A 14,774-nucleotide genomic window follows, 5' to 3' on the forward strand; every position below is an offset into this window, starting at 1 on the left:
ACGTTCTCTTTGAGTCCCATTGCAATGAAAGGAGCCCCCCGCTTTGGGGTCAGGCAGACGCGGTTTGAATCCAGGTCCCGCCACGTTCCGGCATCGCGACCTTGGGTAGCTGTCTCCTCCTGGAGCCTCAGTGTCTTCCTCCGTTTTCCCGGGGTAAACGCATCCCCGGCCGCCAGCGTCCAGCTCTGAGCGGGTGCTCGGAGCCCTGGTTCCTTCCCCGTCTGTGGGGTGCATGCTGGGCGGGCGGGGGAGAGCTGGGCAGGTGGAGACCCCAAGAGGGCCGAGGGCCAGGAGGAGGCCAGCCCTGCCCAGGGGCGCAGTGGGGTCACGCTCTTCTCCCCGACCCCCAAAGGCTGCTGACGGGCCGGGCAGGGCGGCCCCAGGAGAGGGTCCTGAGGGTGTGTTGAAGGCGGGGGTGTGCACGTGGGCTCCGAGGCTGTGTGTGTGTCTGTTCGCGATGGGAGACATGGTCCCTGTGTCCCGAGGACGGCCCTGAGGGAGTGTGAGCGTGCACGGTCAGTGTGCAAGGGCGAATTTCCAAGGCAGGTGCGTGTTGGACGGAGAGCAGGTGGCGCACACCTGCCTGCAGGACATGTGGCTGGGACGGGCGTCTCAAGGTGCGTGTGTGAGAGAGTACCTCTGATGGTTGCCAGGGGGCATTTGGGCAGCTGAAGTGTCCGCGAGTGTGCCTGTGGGTTTGAAGGTGTGCCTGGTGTGTGTGAGCAGGGGTGTGTACAGACGTGTCTAAGGGAGTGGGCGTGTGCTGATGGAGGGGGTCACTGTGCCCCTGTTTCGGTGGGGGGTGGACGAGTGTTGGTCAAGGAATGTGGGTCCACGTGCATCTCGAGGGAGGTGTGAGTGTGTGTGTGGTGTACAGGTGCACAACTCTGTGTGTGTTCGTGCGTGCGTGTGTGCAGCACAAAGATAAAGCCGGCTTCCTCTGGGGACACGTGCAGGCCGCTGGACACTTTCAGGACTGAACACCCGGCCTCCTTGTTTTCCTCACCTACAAATGACGTAGCAGGCTTCTCACTTCCTAGCGGCTCCTGGACGGGCTAAATGGGACCCTGGGAACTCACCGGGAACATTCTAGACCCTCCCAGCCCCCAGCCCAGGCGAGAGGCCCAGCAGGCAGCAGCCCCTCTGCCTGCTTGGGTGGAAGCCCAGGGCTGGAATCAGGAGACCTGGCTTTGGGGAGGACAGCTGGATGCCCTTGGGCCGATTGCTGCCCCTCTCTGAGCCCTGCCCCTGCCTTTCTGGTTCAGGGCTGGAAAGCCCGGGTGTCATCGATCAGGCGTGTGGCTGTGGAGGCTGGCGAGGGCAGCAGGTAAACGCACAGGCTTGGGCATCCACAAGACTTGGAGTCAGATCCCAGCTCCGCCCCTTAAACACTGACCTTGGGCTTTGGGTCCGCCCCAAACCCTCAGCCTCAGTGTCATCATCTGTAAAATGGGGTCAAGGTACCCGCCTCAAAGCTCGACGGTACAGATTAAGCAAAATGGAATAAAAGCTAAAATTTACACAGCCCCGACTGTGAACCAGGTGCTGCTCTGCGGTCTTCGTACATTAAGCTGTTTAATCCTCCTAACAGCCCTTCGAGGCAGGTGCCATCATTGGTCCCACTCTACAGGTGGGGAAACTGAGGCACCGTAGTCACGTGACATGTGTGTGACGGGACAGCTGGTAAACGGTGGCCCGGGATTTGAACCCAGGCCAACAAGGCTCCGGGGAGCTGCTAAATTCCTACTGTAAAGTACTACAGCTGGGCCGGCCTTGTCAGCGCTCAGGACTTGTTGTCGCCTCCGAACGCCCAGGGCAGTAACGGAACCTCAAGACCAGCAGACACGGACGCAGGACTTTATTCTGGGAAGAGTTCTAAGACACGGATCTCCCTTCAGGCATCTAAAGCAGCAGCACCCACACCTTACAGAGCACAGCATAGACACCAGAGAGGTGGCGTGAGTGGGCCAGGGTCACACAGCAGGAAGCGGGTGAGGCCAGGGCGGGGAGGGGTCCTTCCCGGGCTCAGGTGGACGGGAAGATGAGGAAGCCGCTGAAGACGCTGTCCGCCTCGGAGCCCTGGTAAATCCGGCCACGTTCTTTTTCAATCCGGACCTTGTCCCCTCGGTCTAGCTGGAGCACGGTGCCCCCAGACACCACCTGGAAGATGCCCCTGCTGTTGGTGTCGCAGAAGCCCAAGGAGTGCCGGACCTGGTCCCTCCTCAAGGACACGATGGACAGGCAGACGTCCCACTTGGACACCACCTGGAAGGTGAAGTAGTAGTAACCCGGGACGGAGCAGACGAAGTGGCTCGTTCTGCTGTCGTACGAGCCCTCCTGGTTGGTGATGACCTCGTCGAAGATGACCATGTTGCTGTCCAACGGCGCGTTCCGCCTCACGGCCGAGAAGGCTGGCCGTGGCTGGTCCTTCAAGTTTCCTGGGTTTCCCTTGATGCCCTTCAATCCTGGGGCACCAGGGACCCCCGGGGGACCGCTGGGCCCTGGGTAGCCCATGTTGCCAGGACTTCCAGGGACCCCAGGCTCCCCCTGGTCTCCTTTAAGGCCTCGGATGCCTGTCTGGATGCCGGGGGCCCCTGTGGGGAGAAAGGCCAGATGGAGAGTAACAGTCTGGTGTCCGCCAGTCCTCAGAGACAGCCGGGACCCCAGACTGCGGTGGGATAGAGGATGGGGGAGTGCCTGAGCTTTCAAGACATTGATTCTGACCGGCTGTGTGACCTTGGGCAAGTGTCCCAACCTCTCTGAGCCTCAGCTGCTTTATCTATAAAATGGAGAGAAGTGTGAATGGGCACTTGGGAAGGTGTCAGGTTCTGGGAAAAACAGGACACTGGCTCCTCTGCTGTGCTCCTGCCCATGGCCGTGCCCTCCTCACCCTGCCAGCCCACTGATCCTGACTTCTTCAGGTGCCAGGACTCCTCGTAGGACACCCAGATGCAAACTGTTGGGAGCGTCTCTGCAGATCTTCCCGGCCTGCCATGGACTAGGAGACTCGGGGGCATTAAGTGAGTGCTTCCCTTCTCACACTGGCCCTGTCCTCCTCCCTTTTCCTTCATCCTCAGCCTTTTTTCTAGAATATGAGAGTTTCTGAAACCTCAAGGTGGAAAGGGGATCAGGGACACAGTTGGGGGCCGGGGGCTGGAAGGAAGCAAAAAGGCTAGTTGCCATTAATCGACCCCTCTCTATGTGCCAAGAGGGTTATTTCTTCATTTTACAGATGAGGAAACAGTCTCAGAGAGGGTCAGTAACTTGCTCGAGGTCACACAGCAATTCAAGGGCTCCTGAGTCTAACGCCTAGGGCATTGATCTTTCTGGTAACTGAACAATGACCAAAGACTAGGCACTGCTTTGGGACCTTTCATATTCTTTGCTGCACAGATCCATTCTCCAGAGGAGGAAGATGTGGCCAAAGGAAGAGGAGGACCCAGGCATGAGGAGGGTATGGAGAAGGCGCCTGGGGACGCGGCCCAGGGAGAATGCTGGTGCCCCTCAGCTCCTGGGACCAAGTGCAGATTGGAGGGGCTTCACGAGGGGGACCAGGTGGACTCCTGCTTCTTGGTGCCACCCCCAGGTCTCCACCTTGGAGGCCAGGACAGGCCAAGGGATGAGGGGCTGGGGTCCAGGGGGAGGTGACTACCTGGCTCTCCTCGCTCCCCCTTGGGGCCTGGCCGCCCGGGTCGGCCCGGTATTCCGGGGGCCCCATCCTTCCCGTTCAGAGCTCGGCACACGTCCTGGGTCCCCGTGGAGGCCAGGGATACGGCCAGCACGCCGACCATCAGCCAACCCCAGGGGGCTTCCATGATGCCACTGTGGAGACACGGGGCAGGGCCTGGGCAGGCTGACGTCACGCGCTCGTGCACACCCAACTTACACACTTGAATCCCCCCCGACGATGACATAAACACACCCCCCACCTCCAATGCACACACCGCCCCTCGAGGACCTTCGACGTCCACCCTCCATCCAGCTCCAGGGGCCCCACACACACAGAACCACAAGCTCACACAGAGGCACACGCGCCACTGAGCACGCGCAGAGAGTTACACACTCAGAGACGCACAAGCACAACCTCTCACCCCACACCCACGCAACACGGTAAGAGAACTCGGAAGTCCACTGCGCACTCCTGGACACACAAACGGCCACCCAAACAGACGCCATCGCTCACTCGCCTGGATGCGCACGTTCAGATCCTCCTACAGAGGATCAATTCCATTGAGCAAATATTTATTGAGCGCCTGCTCCTTATTTAATTAACCCAGATGGCAGAGCTGTGCGTGCACGCAGCAATTCACAAACACCTGACACAACACATCTGCTCGCTCCTCTGCACACTCGGCCCGTTTCAGCACCCGCTGGAGGACAGACGGCTGACTGTCACCCACTGTGCCCTCTGAGGAGCTGCTTGACTGGGCTCCAACACTCCCAGCCTGTTTTCAGCTTCTTGTGTTTTGGGGACCAGGACCCAGGAACTCTGGTTAGAGCCGATGGGTCCATGGAAACACCTCCTACCCTCCCCCAGGCCCAAGGCGTCCAGGGCCTCCACTCACTCATTCTGGGTCCTGGATCGGTGTCCCCCACCCGCCACCCGGCAATCCTTTCCCGGCCCAGAACTAGCCAGCTGTACTCTTCCTCCCCCTGCCTCTTGTCCAGCCTCCGAGGCCAGTTCAGGTTCCTAACTTCACAGCCCCCTCCCTCTCAGGCCCTGGACTCACCTGCCGGGTTGTCAACTCGACTGGGTGTCCTGCCCTCCGCCCGGGGACCCCTGTGGGACACCCAGCAGGGGCGGTGCTGAACTGTCGCCAACTTTCACATCCCTTCCCACTTCCTCTTCTCCTTCTCTGGGCCCCCCCACCCCCCGCCCCCGGCATTGCCCCAGGGGCCAGAGGCCCGCCAGGGACATTTTGAGCAAACCTCAGCAAGACTGGGACATCAGACATCCTGCCCCAGCTACAGCTGTGGGGGGCGGGGACGGCACGGTGGGCGTCAGCGAGGCAGGGGGTGGTGAGAACCAGAGGCGCACGGAGCATGGTGGGGGCAGATCTTTCTCAAAACGGGTAACTTGTAAGACTTTGTTCTGATTGTGAAAGCAACACGTACTCACGGTCAAAACCTTGGGAAGCACAGAGAAGGACAGTGCGGTGGTAACGAGGAGCTTGGTAATCAGCTTCCCAGAATGGCCACTTCCTAGTTGCGTGTCCTTGGGAAGATTCTGGACCTGCTGGGGCCTCAGTTTCCCTATTCATAAATTGGGAACAATAGCTTCTACCTCATTCGATTATTATCAAGTTTTAATGAGATAATATACGTATGAAACCCTTGGCACACGATGAATGCTTAAAAATTAGCTTTTGTCAACATTTGTTTAAAAAGTAACAATAGCCCGTGAATTCTACCATCCAGAGAATTGCTGTTAGCGTTTGCACGGATCATGTGGCCTTGCTCACTCTCACTGACGGGGTGCTCGCTACCTGTCAGCACTGCTCCCGTCATCATTGCCAGCTTGGATCCCGAGACAGCTTTTCTTTAGATTGAGTGACTCTCTCTCTCCCAGGCTGGAAACCAATATGTTCAAGCCTGGGCTGACCACGTCTTTCCGCTGCTTCTCATGACCATGTTTTTTTCCTGAGAATTTTGCCAGAGAGAGGAGGAGAGGAAGAGGAGGAGGAAAAAGGAGGGTGGTTGTACATGGGTGGATGAAGACGGTCTGGGGCCTGGCTCTGCAGGCCTTCGGGACTCCTTTTGCAGTTGCATCTTGTGTGGCATCCGATATATACACCAGACACAAATGAGGATGCTCCAGTGCAAGAGCCGGGCCCAGAGCTCCTCCTCCCAGCCCCTCGCAGTCCCCAGGATTCAGGACGTTGGGAGAGCTGGAATCTCTACGTGACCTTGGGCAAGCCAATCATGTCTCTGGACCTCAGTTTCTTTATCTGTAAGTTAAGGATGATATGGCCTCCTCAGTGGGCTGCTGAGGGTACGCATTTCTGAGGAAGTTTATACTGTCAAACACCACATTAAAATAATTCACCATTATGAATAATATCTGTGTAAACTTGGGCAAGTTACCTAACCTCTCTGAGCCTCATTTTCTCCAGCTATCAAGATGAGGGGGTGGTGGGAGGCAGGAAGCTTGCCCCAAACGGTCTGTAACGTCCCTTCCAGCGTCCATCTTCTTTGCATTGTGTCCGCCTCGCTGCCCTGTAAGAGGAGCCAGAACAGTCAGCCTGGTTGCTCCCATTTTACAGATGAAGAAACTAAAGACGACAGACAGAAAGACTTGCCCAAGGTCACGCAGAAAACTGCAGAGGAAATCCAAATACTGTGAACGGCTTCTCAAAGTATAGTTTTTGAAATATTAGAAGCACAATTTTTATAGAAATATATAGTGAGCAGACATCAATATATTTTTGTAGCTTATTCATGAAGGACCCAACGGGATGACAAAGCTAGTTCAAGGAAGGATATGAGAAAAAAATATTTATGTATTCCTATATATGGAGAGAGAAGAGAGAGATTGGATAAAAACAAAAACAATAACAAAAAAAAGAATTCTGGAATATTCATAAGAATGCTAAGTTAGCTACAAAACTGTTCAATGTGCTATAGGGCAATAAAGTCATAACGTTGGGGTTATCTTCTCTATTGGAAGAAATCATTTGCATCTCTACCAGACAAAAATAATTTGCAACTTATCAGTTTTCTACCAGCTACCAGCTGTCTTTACAGAGCCCGGGCCCTGATCAATAGTCAACAATAAGTCAAGCAAAGTGACATTGCCTTGGAGTGTCAGGTGACCCTTCCGAGGGCTTGTTAGACACTGTTCTAATTTGACTTTGAAAGGACACGGTTATCTGTCTGCCTTATTTCCACGAGTTGGATGATTTCACTTATCAGACTGTGGCAAGACCACAGACACTTTGCGAGGAATAAAGCCATCAATAGTAACGAACAGATCATGAGTGTGAAAAGTCAGGGGTCAGGGTGGCCTGTGAATGGCACACACCACGGACACCTTCAACCTGAGGGCGTGGGTGACGGTGGTCTTCCTTTTCCGCCAAGCTCAGATCCTGGAGGGGAGGCCACAGAGGCCGGGGTGAGAGGAGACCCACTGGCATGCTCATAACGTCGTGGTCCACCAGGCCCAGCCCCAGAGCGTAGTCAGGCGTCTAACGAATAACAAGAAAATAATCTCTCTCTTTTTGTTTTTGTTTTTTTTTGAGGAAGATTAGCCCTGAGCTAACTGCTGCCAATCCTCCTCTTTCTGCTGAGGAAGACTGGCCCTGAGCTAACATCTATGCCCATCTTCCTCTACTTTATATGTGGGACACCTACCACAGCATGGCTTGACAAGTGGTGCCATGTCCGCACCCGGGATCCGAACTGGCGAACCCTGGGCCACCGAAGTGTGTGAACTTAACCGCTGCACCACTGGGCCAGCCCCGAAAATAATCTTTAAATGACGCAAATTCTTTGTGGTGGAGCCACATCTCACCCAAGAGTTGGGTTCCAAAATCAGCATATTAGGCAAAAATCGTAAGTGGTCAATATTACCATTGGAGAAGTCTTCGGAGAGCAGCGTATCGGGGACCAGATAACATTTCACAACAGTCCTGTGCGGTCAGTTTGGGTTTGACTTTAGAGCAGATTTCTCTGCCTTTAGCTGAGCACCTGTTGGCTAATGTATAGCCCCCTCTCCCAAAGGAATTGAGTCTTTGAAGACTGGAGTCACAGTGGGGTGGTGGTTAGAGCAGCAGAGGCTCACGGGATCTGAGGCCGGCTTGGGGACAGCAGGTCCACTCAGGCCGCCTCATCCGCACTCCATCCAGAGAGGGGCTCCCTGAGGGTCTACAGTGATGGCGGCACCGCCACCTTCTTTAAGCTGGTATTTTTGTCTCTTTCTTTCTCTGAATCTTATAAGGCAAAACGCAGATAGTCAGACGTTGTATAATGTGACTCTGGAGTTCTTGTATATATTTTTTCATTTAAAACAATTGAGGTATAATTTACATACAGTAAAATGAGCAGATCTTAAGCGCGCTGTTAATGGCTTTCCACGTGCACCAATACACCCTTTACCACCACCCAGAGAGAGCAGAACGCATGCAGAGCGTTCTCATCACCCAGCGAGCTGCCTCCTTCCCTGCAGAATCCCCAATACCCCCAGGGGAACAGCGTCCTGGCTTCCGTCAGCGTAGGTTCCTTCCACCTGTTCCTGAACTTCACGGGCACAGAATCGTGCACTCTGTGCTCTTTCGTTTCACACGCTCGTGAGGTTCATCCGGGTTGTTGCGGTGTCTGTTCCATTTCTGTCGCTGAGTGTGTCCCACTGTGTCGTCTACCACACTGTGTCTGGCCTTTCTCTGAGTGGTGGGCATTTTTGGTCACGATGAATAAAGCTGCTACGAAAGTTCTCATTCACGTCCTGCGCCCTGCGCCGCCCTGTGACGGACACGCTCCTCCTCTGCTGTGCCGTCTGGACGCCATGAAGGGGGCAGCATTTGCGCCCATAGCCGTTCCTCTCCCACCCGCTGCCACACGCCTCTCTCCATCAAACAGCAAACCTCCGGGCCCCTGCCCAACCACGTTTTCTGCCTCTCCCGGCTCTTTATTATGGAGATTGTCTTCATCACGTCTTTCTGGCTAAATCCTTCCCCTCCTCCTGGGCCTTTGGGTCTCTTCTCTTGTTCCCCATCCCACCCCCCCAATCAGATCAGGGTACTGCTGGGGGCGGTTGGGAATTGGGGAGGGAGCTGTCGAAGCCTGTCACACGTCTTCAGTGCACATTCTTTATTCTTTGCCTCTCTCTGCAGATAAAAGCGCTTCTGGGGATTTTTTTATGAAAAACGGAGGGGATGGTAAACAGCAAATAATTTGGCATGCAGATGGAGCGGCGTGGGTTCAAATTCAGCGTCTGCCTCCCTTTTGCTTTGTGCTCCTGCACCAGCGAACTCCTGTGTCTGGGGAGGACCATCGACCCCCGGGACTGGCGAGGCTTCCACAGGACTGTGGCTTGTCCCTGGCACCTGGTGGGCACAGAGCAAAAGGCCCATCTCCTCCGTCTTCCCCCGCCTGTCACTTCAGGGACCAGCGCAAGTGACCACTTGAGAAATTTGGGAAAGAAAATGGAAAAGGAAGATGCAAAAGTGATTTCTTTGGGGGAGAGTGAAGAAAAATAAGAAGAAAACGAGCCCCCACTAGCTGCCGGCCCCAGCTGGAGACCACCAGCCTCCCGGGGGCCCAGAGGTTAGCAGCCAAGCCTGCGAGGGCCAGTGGACGACTCTGGGAGAAGCTCCCAGCACCCAGGTCTAGCCGGAAAGGCGCTAATGGAAGCCACCAGGCACGCCGGCAGATGAGATGTAAAAAGATTAAGAGGATTAGGAGAGAGTCTGGCAAACAAACAGAGACGGCTGGGGAGCCGGCAGGGCGGCAGCGCCTCTGCCTTGTGGGGGCTGGGCCTTGGGTGCCGAGGGCTGTCAGGCCCCCGAAGCCAGGGAATGTGGCACCCGGAAGGCTGGGATAATGCCAGCTCCCAAAGAGCTCGCATAGATGCAAGGGTCGCAGGAGCATGGCCAGGGCAAAGCCCCCGAGCAGAAATGATTTCCCTCACCTGCCCATGGTGGGCCTGAAAGGCCACCTTTACCCAGTCGTTCCGTGGGTGAGCATTGCCCTCCCTGGGATGTCTTAAAACTGAAGATGTATCTTGGTGCGTTTGCCAGATGGGGGTGGGCGCTCCCTGGTGAGCCCTACCGCTAGGCTTCGTAGTAGGGCTTAACACACCATCTCATTTCGTCATCACAACCCCAAGGAGGCAGCACTGTGATGAGCCCCTTTCACAGATGAGTCAACGGAGGCTCAGAGAGGGTAAGTGACTCGTACAAGGTCACATAGCCAGTAAGTGGTAGAGTTATTTCCACCCCATCAGGTGGCTTTCTGAAGATGTTTCATTGGCATCCTACAGATCGGGGGTCTGAAACAGGAACTCTGAAAGGGAGAGGAGAATGGAGGAGATGAAAGGATCGGTTATGGGGACTGTGAAGGCAGCATTGGCCAGCTCACAAATGGTCTCCCCTGTGCCAAGCTTGTTACATACCTCATCTCACGCCATTGACACAGTGTCCTCACAGGGCTATATTTTGGTTCATTTTCAAAGATGAAGAAACTGAGCCTCAGAGAGGTGCAGTGACATGCTCACGGGTCCAGGGTTGCCAGATTTAACAAATAAAAATACAGGATGCCCAGTTCAATTTGAATTTCAGATAAACTGCAGGACACACGGGATAGAATTATACTAAAGAAATTATTCATCCTATATTTTATCTGGCAACCTACCGAGGTCACGCAGCCGGTGAGTGGTGGTTACCCACGTCCCTGGCTCACTGGAAAGCCTGTCCTGATAGAGAGGGTGGGCTGAAGGGGACACTCCCCCCTGCCTCCCTGGGGAAGCTGAGCCTCAGTGCCCCCCGGGCCGTGATCACCGCTCCTGTGGGCCAGGCGACCACCCCAGCCGAGTTCCCCCACCGTGGCCCCCACGTCACCGCCATGGCAGGCTGCCCCTGGGGGACCTCTTCCTGCCCTGGACTCTCATCAGGAAAGGCCACTGTGGGCTGGAGGACAGCGACTTGGGTTCCCTTCCCAGCTCTGCCGGGTGTCCTCGGATGAACCACCCCTCCGGGCCTCAGTTTCCCCATCTGTGAAGAGGGGGGAGTTGAGCGGAAGCGGCAGTTGCCGTGGGTCAGAGTCTGCTGGGGGAGCAGGCGAGGATACTTCGCTCGAGCTGCGCCCCCTCCTGTGGTGGGGTCGCTGGGGGCCCGGGGTAGTGCGAGGAGGCAGCCCGGCACCGTTCTGGGGCTCTGAGACAAACCGAGGGTCCTTCCAACCTTGACACGTTGGCTGGGCCCGCCCCGGACATTTGGATGTGAGCTTTTTGCATCTGACAAGTGGGGAGCAGGTGCTGAGGGTCTAGAAATGCCTGGATGGAGGAGAAGGGGCAAGTCCAGGTTTGTGGGGTGGGCGTCAGGGGGAGGTCAGTAAATCTCCCCTGGGGCTGAGACCATTTCCAACCCAGGAATTCAGAACTAGTTCTTACATCTGAGTAGAGATTTAGGTTTTTCACCTGGTTCCCGGCCAGGGGACTGGTGAGACAACTGCTGTCATCCCCAATGAACGGATGGGACGACTGAGGCTCAGAGAGGGCAGCCAGTTCCTGGCATCACACAGCAGACCTGGTCCAGTCTCCCTTCTCTGTGGTGGGGACTCCGCCCACCACCCCGGCCCTGGGGTGGTCCTGGAAGGTGTCCGGGATTGCAGTGTCCTGTCCCAGCCCCTTCCCTTCACAGGCTCCTGGGTTCCCTGCGCTGCTCTTTGCACTGTGATGTTCTGAGCTCTCTCTGTGTCCCGCCAGCAGCTCACGGGTCCCACACCCCCTGACCATGGGTCCCATCGCCCCTTCTCTTTCCCCTGAGCTGGGGCAATGCCCAGGGGCACACAGCCAGCGGAGGGGGCAGAGCCGGGACGTGGGCGCGGGTCCGCAGCCCTCCAGCTTGCTCTCATTTTCCGCCCAAGGAGCCGCTCCGACAGCTGCTCCTGCCATCTTTCCTCCCCCCTCCACAGCCCTCTGCTGATTACAAATAAACACTCGGGCTACGCGGGAGAGTAATTAACTCTCCAATGTGGGGAGAACTAATCAGCCTGGAGTTGGCTGCAGGTGGGAAAAGCAAAGGCTTTGCCTAAGTAACATGCAAATAACCCCCGTGGTATGCAAACCAGCCCCTCTGGGCTCCTGGGAAGGGCTGTCAGAGCCGCTAGGCTGGCTGTGAGGAGGGACAGGCCCTGGGACGGTGGCCCTGCTGCAGGGGGCCTGGTGCCTCAGGTTCGGGGGGTGCTGGAGGGGTCAGAGTAGATGTGGGGGGCTCACCTTCGGGGCTCCCCAGTGCACCTGTGGTCCTTGTGTCTGGAGCGCTGGGGGGAGGCAGAGGGAGAAACAGGCTCAGGGCTGCGAGGGGACTGGCTTCAAATCTGAACACCACCGGCCCTTAGCTATGTGACCCTGGACAAGTCACTTCCACCTTCCTGAGCCTCAGTTTTCTTCTTGGAAGATAGGGATAATAGCACCTACTTTTCAGGTCTGTCCTGGACTGTGCAAAGAGAGCTGGACGGAACAGCAAGTGCCCAGCCTGGTCCGGCACTAGGTGTTGCATGAAGGGACGCTGGACAGGAAGCCTCAGGACGTGCTGGAACTTCCCACGGGGGCCACGTGCTGCCTAGTCAAGCCAGCCCCTGGGGCCCGTCCTCACCCGGTCTGCCTTTCGGGGTGCAGTTGACCTCCTGACTAGAAGGGTTCCGGGAGCGGCCTCCCGTTCCCAGGCACGTTCTCTCTCCCGCTGCCTTGGCTGAAATCTGGCCCAGACCAGGGTAAGGAGAGCGGGGCTCCCAGGGAGCAAAGTTGAGAGAGGCACTCCCTCTGGGAGCGTGCAAGTGCAGACTCGACCCCGAGAGGGAGCAGCTCCCTCAAATTTTGCACGCCCTGGGCACCCCACTCACCTCGCCCTTGTCTAGGCCCTGCTGAAACTCGACTATGGTCGAGTCACCTCTCAGGTTAAGCTCTGTCCTCAGAAGTGCAGGGATGTGGGGCCCGGAGAGGGGCGTGAGGCACTTTTCTGAGTGATGGAAATATTTTATATCTTGGCTGGAGTGTTAGTTACACAGGTGTAGACATTTGTCAAAGCGCAGCCAGTGGTATACTTAAGTTATATGCATTTTGCGGTAGATACATTTTACCTCTATAAAACATAATTTAAAAATAAAATAAAAGGTAGGCATCTTCTGGGAGAGATCAGCCACTAATGTACAATGATGATGATGATCAAAGTGGTCATCCAATTTCTGCTTGTATACTTCCTGTGATGGGGAGCTCACTACCTGTGGAGCCAGGCCATCACTCATTGGACAGTGGAACTGTAGTTTGAACCCGGATCTGACTCCAGAGTCCAAGGCCTTGGCCTCTACTCTACTGACTCTCCCAGGATTGTGTGTGCTCAGGAATTGTCACAAGCGTTAAGTGAGGTGTGATTATGTAAAATGTTTGTCCCATGTGGTAGAAATATTAAGAGCTCCTGTGCATCTGGAAACACAGGAGACTTGCACTCCCCCATCCCAGCATTTGCGGGGTGGGGGGGGGGCGACCAGTTCTGTGCACAGAAGTGACATTGCTGCTGCAAACCCTTGAGCACGCCCTTGTCCTGCCGCTGCTGCTGTGACGTCCTCCTGCGGTGGGGAAGCCACAGGATCCAGACGCGGGCCTGGCTCGCTGAGTGTGTGTGCGGAGGACCCCTGTCCCGGAGCGTCATCTGGACCGCCAGGCTTTGCAGGAGTGATGGGTAAACCTGGGTGGTGTCAGCCACTGAGATGTGTGTTGTTCCTACAGCATGACTGACTTTTGTGACCGATACAGCACAGCATGGGCCCCACACAGGATGGTGAGATGTGGACATGGTGCCGACGTCGTCGTAGTCTTATTCACCCTCCTCCTCCTCTTCCTTTTCAGGGCTGTCGTGGTCACTAACACCGTCACAAAACCCTGCAGGCGGCACCGCGCCCAGCGGATCCCAGCTGAGCTGTCCAGGGTCCTGCCCTCGGGCCGAGCTCTCCACCGCTGCCCAGGCTTCTGTCAGCTCTGTGCCATCTGGGCTGGGCACCCCGGATTCCAAAATGAAAGCCACCCAGACCCACCTTCGGAGAGCCTGCATTCTGCTGGGGGCAGAGACAGAAATAACGTCCAAAGTGAGCAGGTCAAGGGGAGCCAGAGACACATAGAAACCAGAGGAGGGAGCTCCCAGGGGCTCAGAGGAGCGCCACCCCCGTGCAGGAATCTTGGGAGACTTCTTGGAGGAGGAAGGGAAGGTGGCAGCGGTGACTCCCCACCTCAGTGCTCACAGGCTGTCACCAGGACTCAGGTCTGAGTCCCAGCCTCTCTACTTCCCTCTGTGTAACGCAGAGCAGGCGGCTTCTCTTCTAAAGCCCTGGTTTTCTCGTCTGTAAAATGGGGGCAATAAAAGAACATCTTCGTAGTGTTGTTGTGAGAATTGAACAAGTTAGCCCCTGTAAAGTGCTTCTCTCAGTCCCTGGCATGTAGTAATCACTCAATAAACAGCTGTTGCTGTGACCTCATTTGGCCTTGGAACAACCCTGCAAGAGAATAGAAATAATTAGTGTTAACTCCACTTACAGAGGAGAAAAATGGAGGCTCAGAAAGGGCAAGTGACTTGCCTAAACACACACAGCTAAGAACTGGCTGAGCTTGGACTGGACGCAGGGCCTGACTTTCGCAAGAGCCTGTCTGGGGTTAGGATTTGTGTCCTCAGCTCTTGGGCCTGCCTGCTTCCTCTGGCCTGACCACACCTCCTGCCCTTTCGATGCCTGGCCTTTGAGATCCCACTATCTTTTTTATTTTGGTAAAATATAATAACAAAGATTTTACCATTTTAACCATTTTTAAGTGTACAGTTCACGGCGTCAAGTACATTTACATGGTTGTGCAGCCGTCTCCACCATCCGCCTCCAGAACTCTTTCCATCTTCCCAAACTGAAGCTCCGTTCCCATTAGACCGTAACTCTGCGTTCCCCTCTTCCCATCCTTGGCAATTGCTATTTTCTGTTCCGTCTCTGTGAATCTAGCCACTCTAGGTACCTCATACGCGTGGAATCATGCAGTATTTGTTCTTTCGTCACTGGCATGTTTCGCTTGGCCCAATGTCCTC

At 55.7% G+C, this 14,774-nt stretch overlaps 1 protein-coding gene across 2 annotated transcripts; it reads right to left on the reverse strand.

The window, feature by feature from the left end:
- Window positions 1-1,843: 1,843 nt before the first annotated feature.
- C1QA (complement C1q A chain) lies at window positions 1,844-4,851 on the reverse strand. 2 transcript variants are annotated; one of them, XM_046662196.1, is made up of 3 exons: window positions 4,731-4,851; window positions 3,653-3,822; window positions 1,844-2,594 (listed from the first exon to the last, which is right to left on the reverse strand). In XM_046662196.1, exons 2-3 carry the CDS (start codon window positions 3,813-3,815, stop codon window positions 2,026-2,028), a joined length of 732 nt encoding a protein of 243 aa, XP_046518152.1. In that variant the 5' UTR covers window positions 3,816-3,822; window positions 4,731-4,851; the 3' UTR covers window positions 1,844-2,025. The 2 variants fall into 2 exon arrangements, with proteins under 2 accessions (XP_046518152.1, XP_046518153.1); XM_046662197.1 differs by lacking the exon at window positions 4,731-4,851 and adding an exon at window positions 4,566-4,662.
- Between the last annotated feature and the right edge of the window lie 9,923 nt (window positions 4,852-14,774).

The sequence above is a fragment of the Equus quagga genome, chromosome 5 (assembly GCF_021613505.1).
Source record: "Equus quagga isolate Etosha38 chromosome 5, UCLA_HA_Equagga_1.0, whole genome shotgun sequence".
NCBI lineage: Eukaryota > Metazoa > Chordata > Mammalia > Perissodactyla > Equidae > Equus > Equus quagga.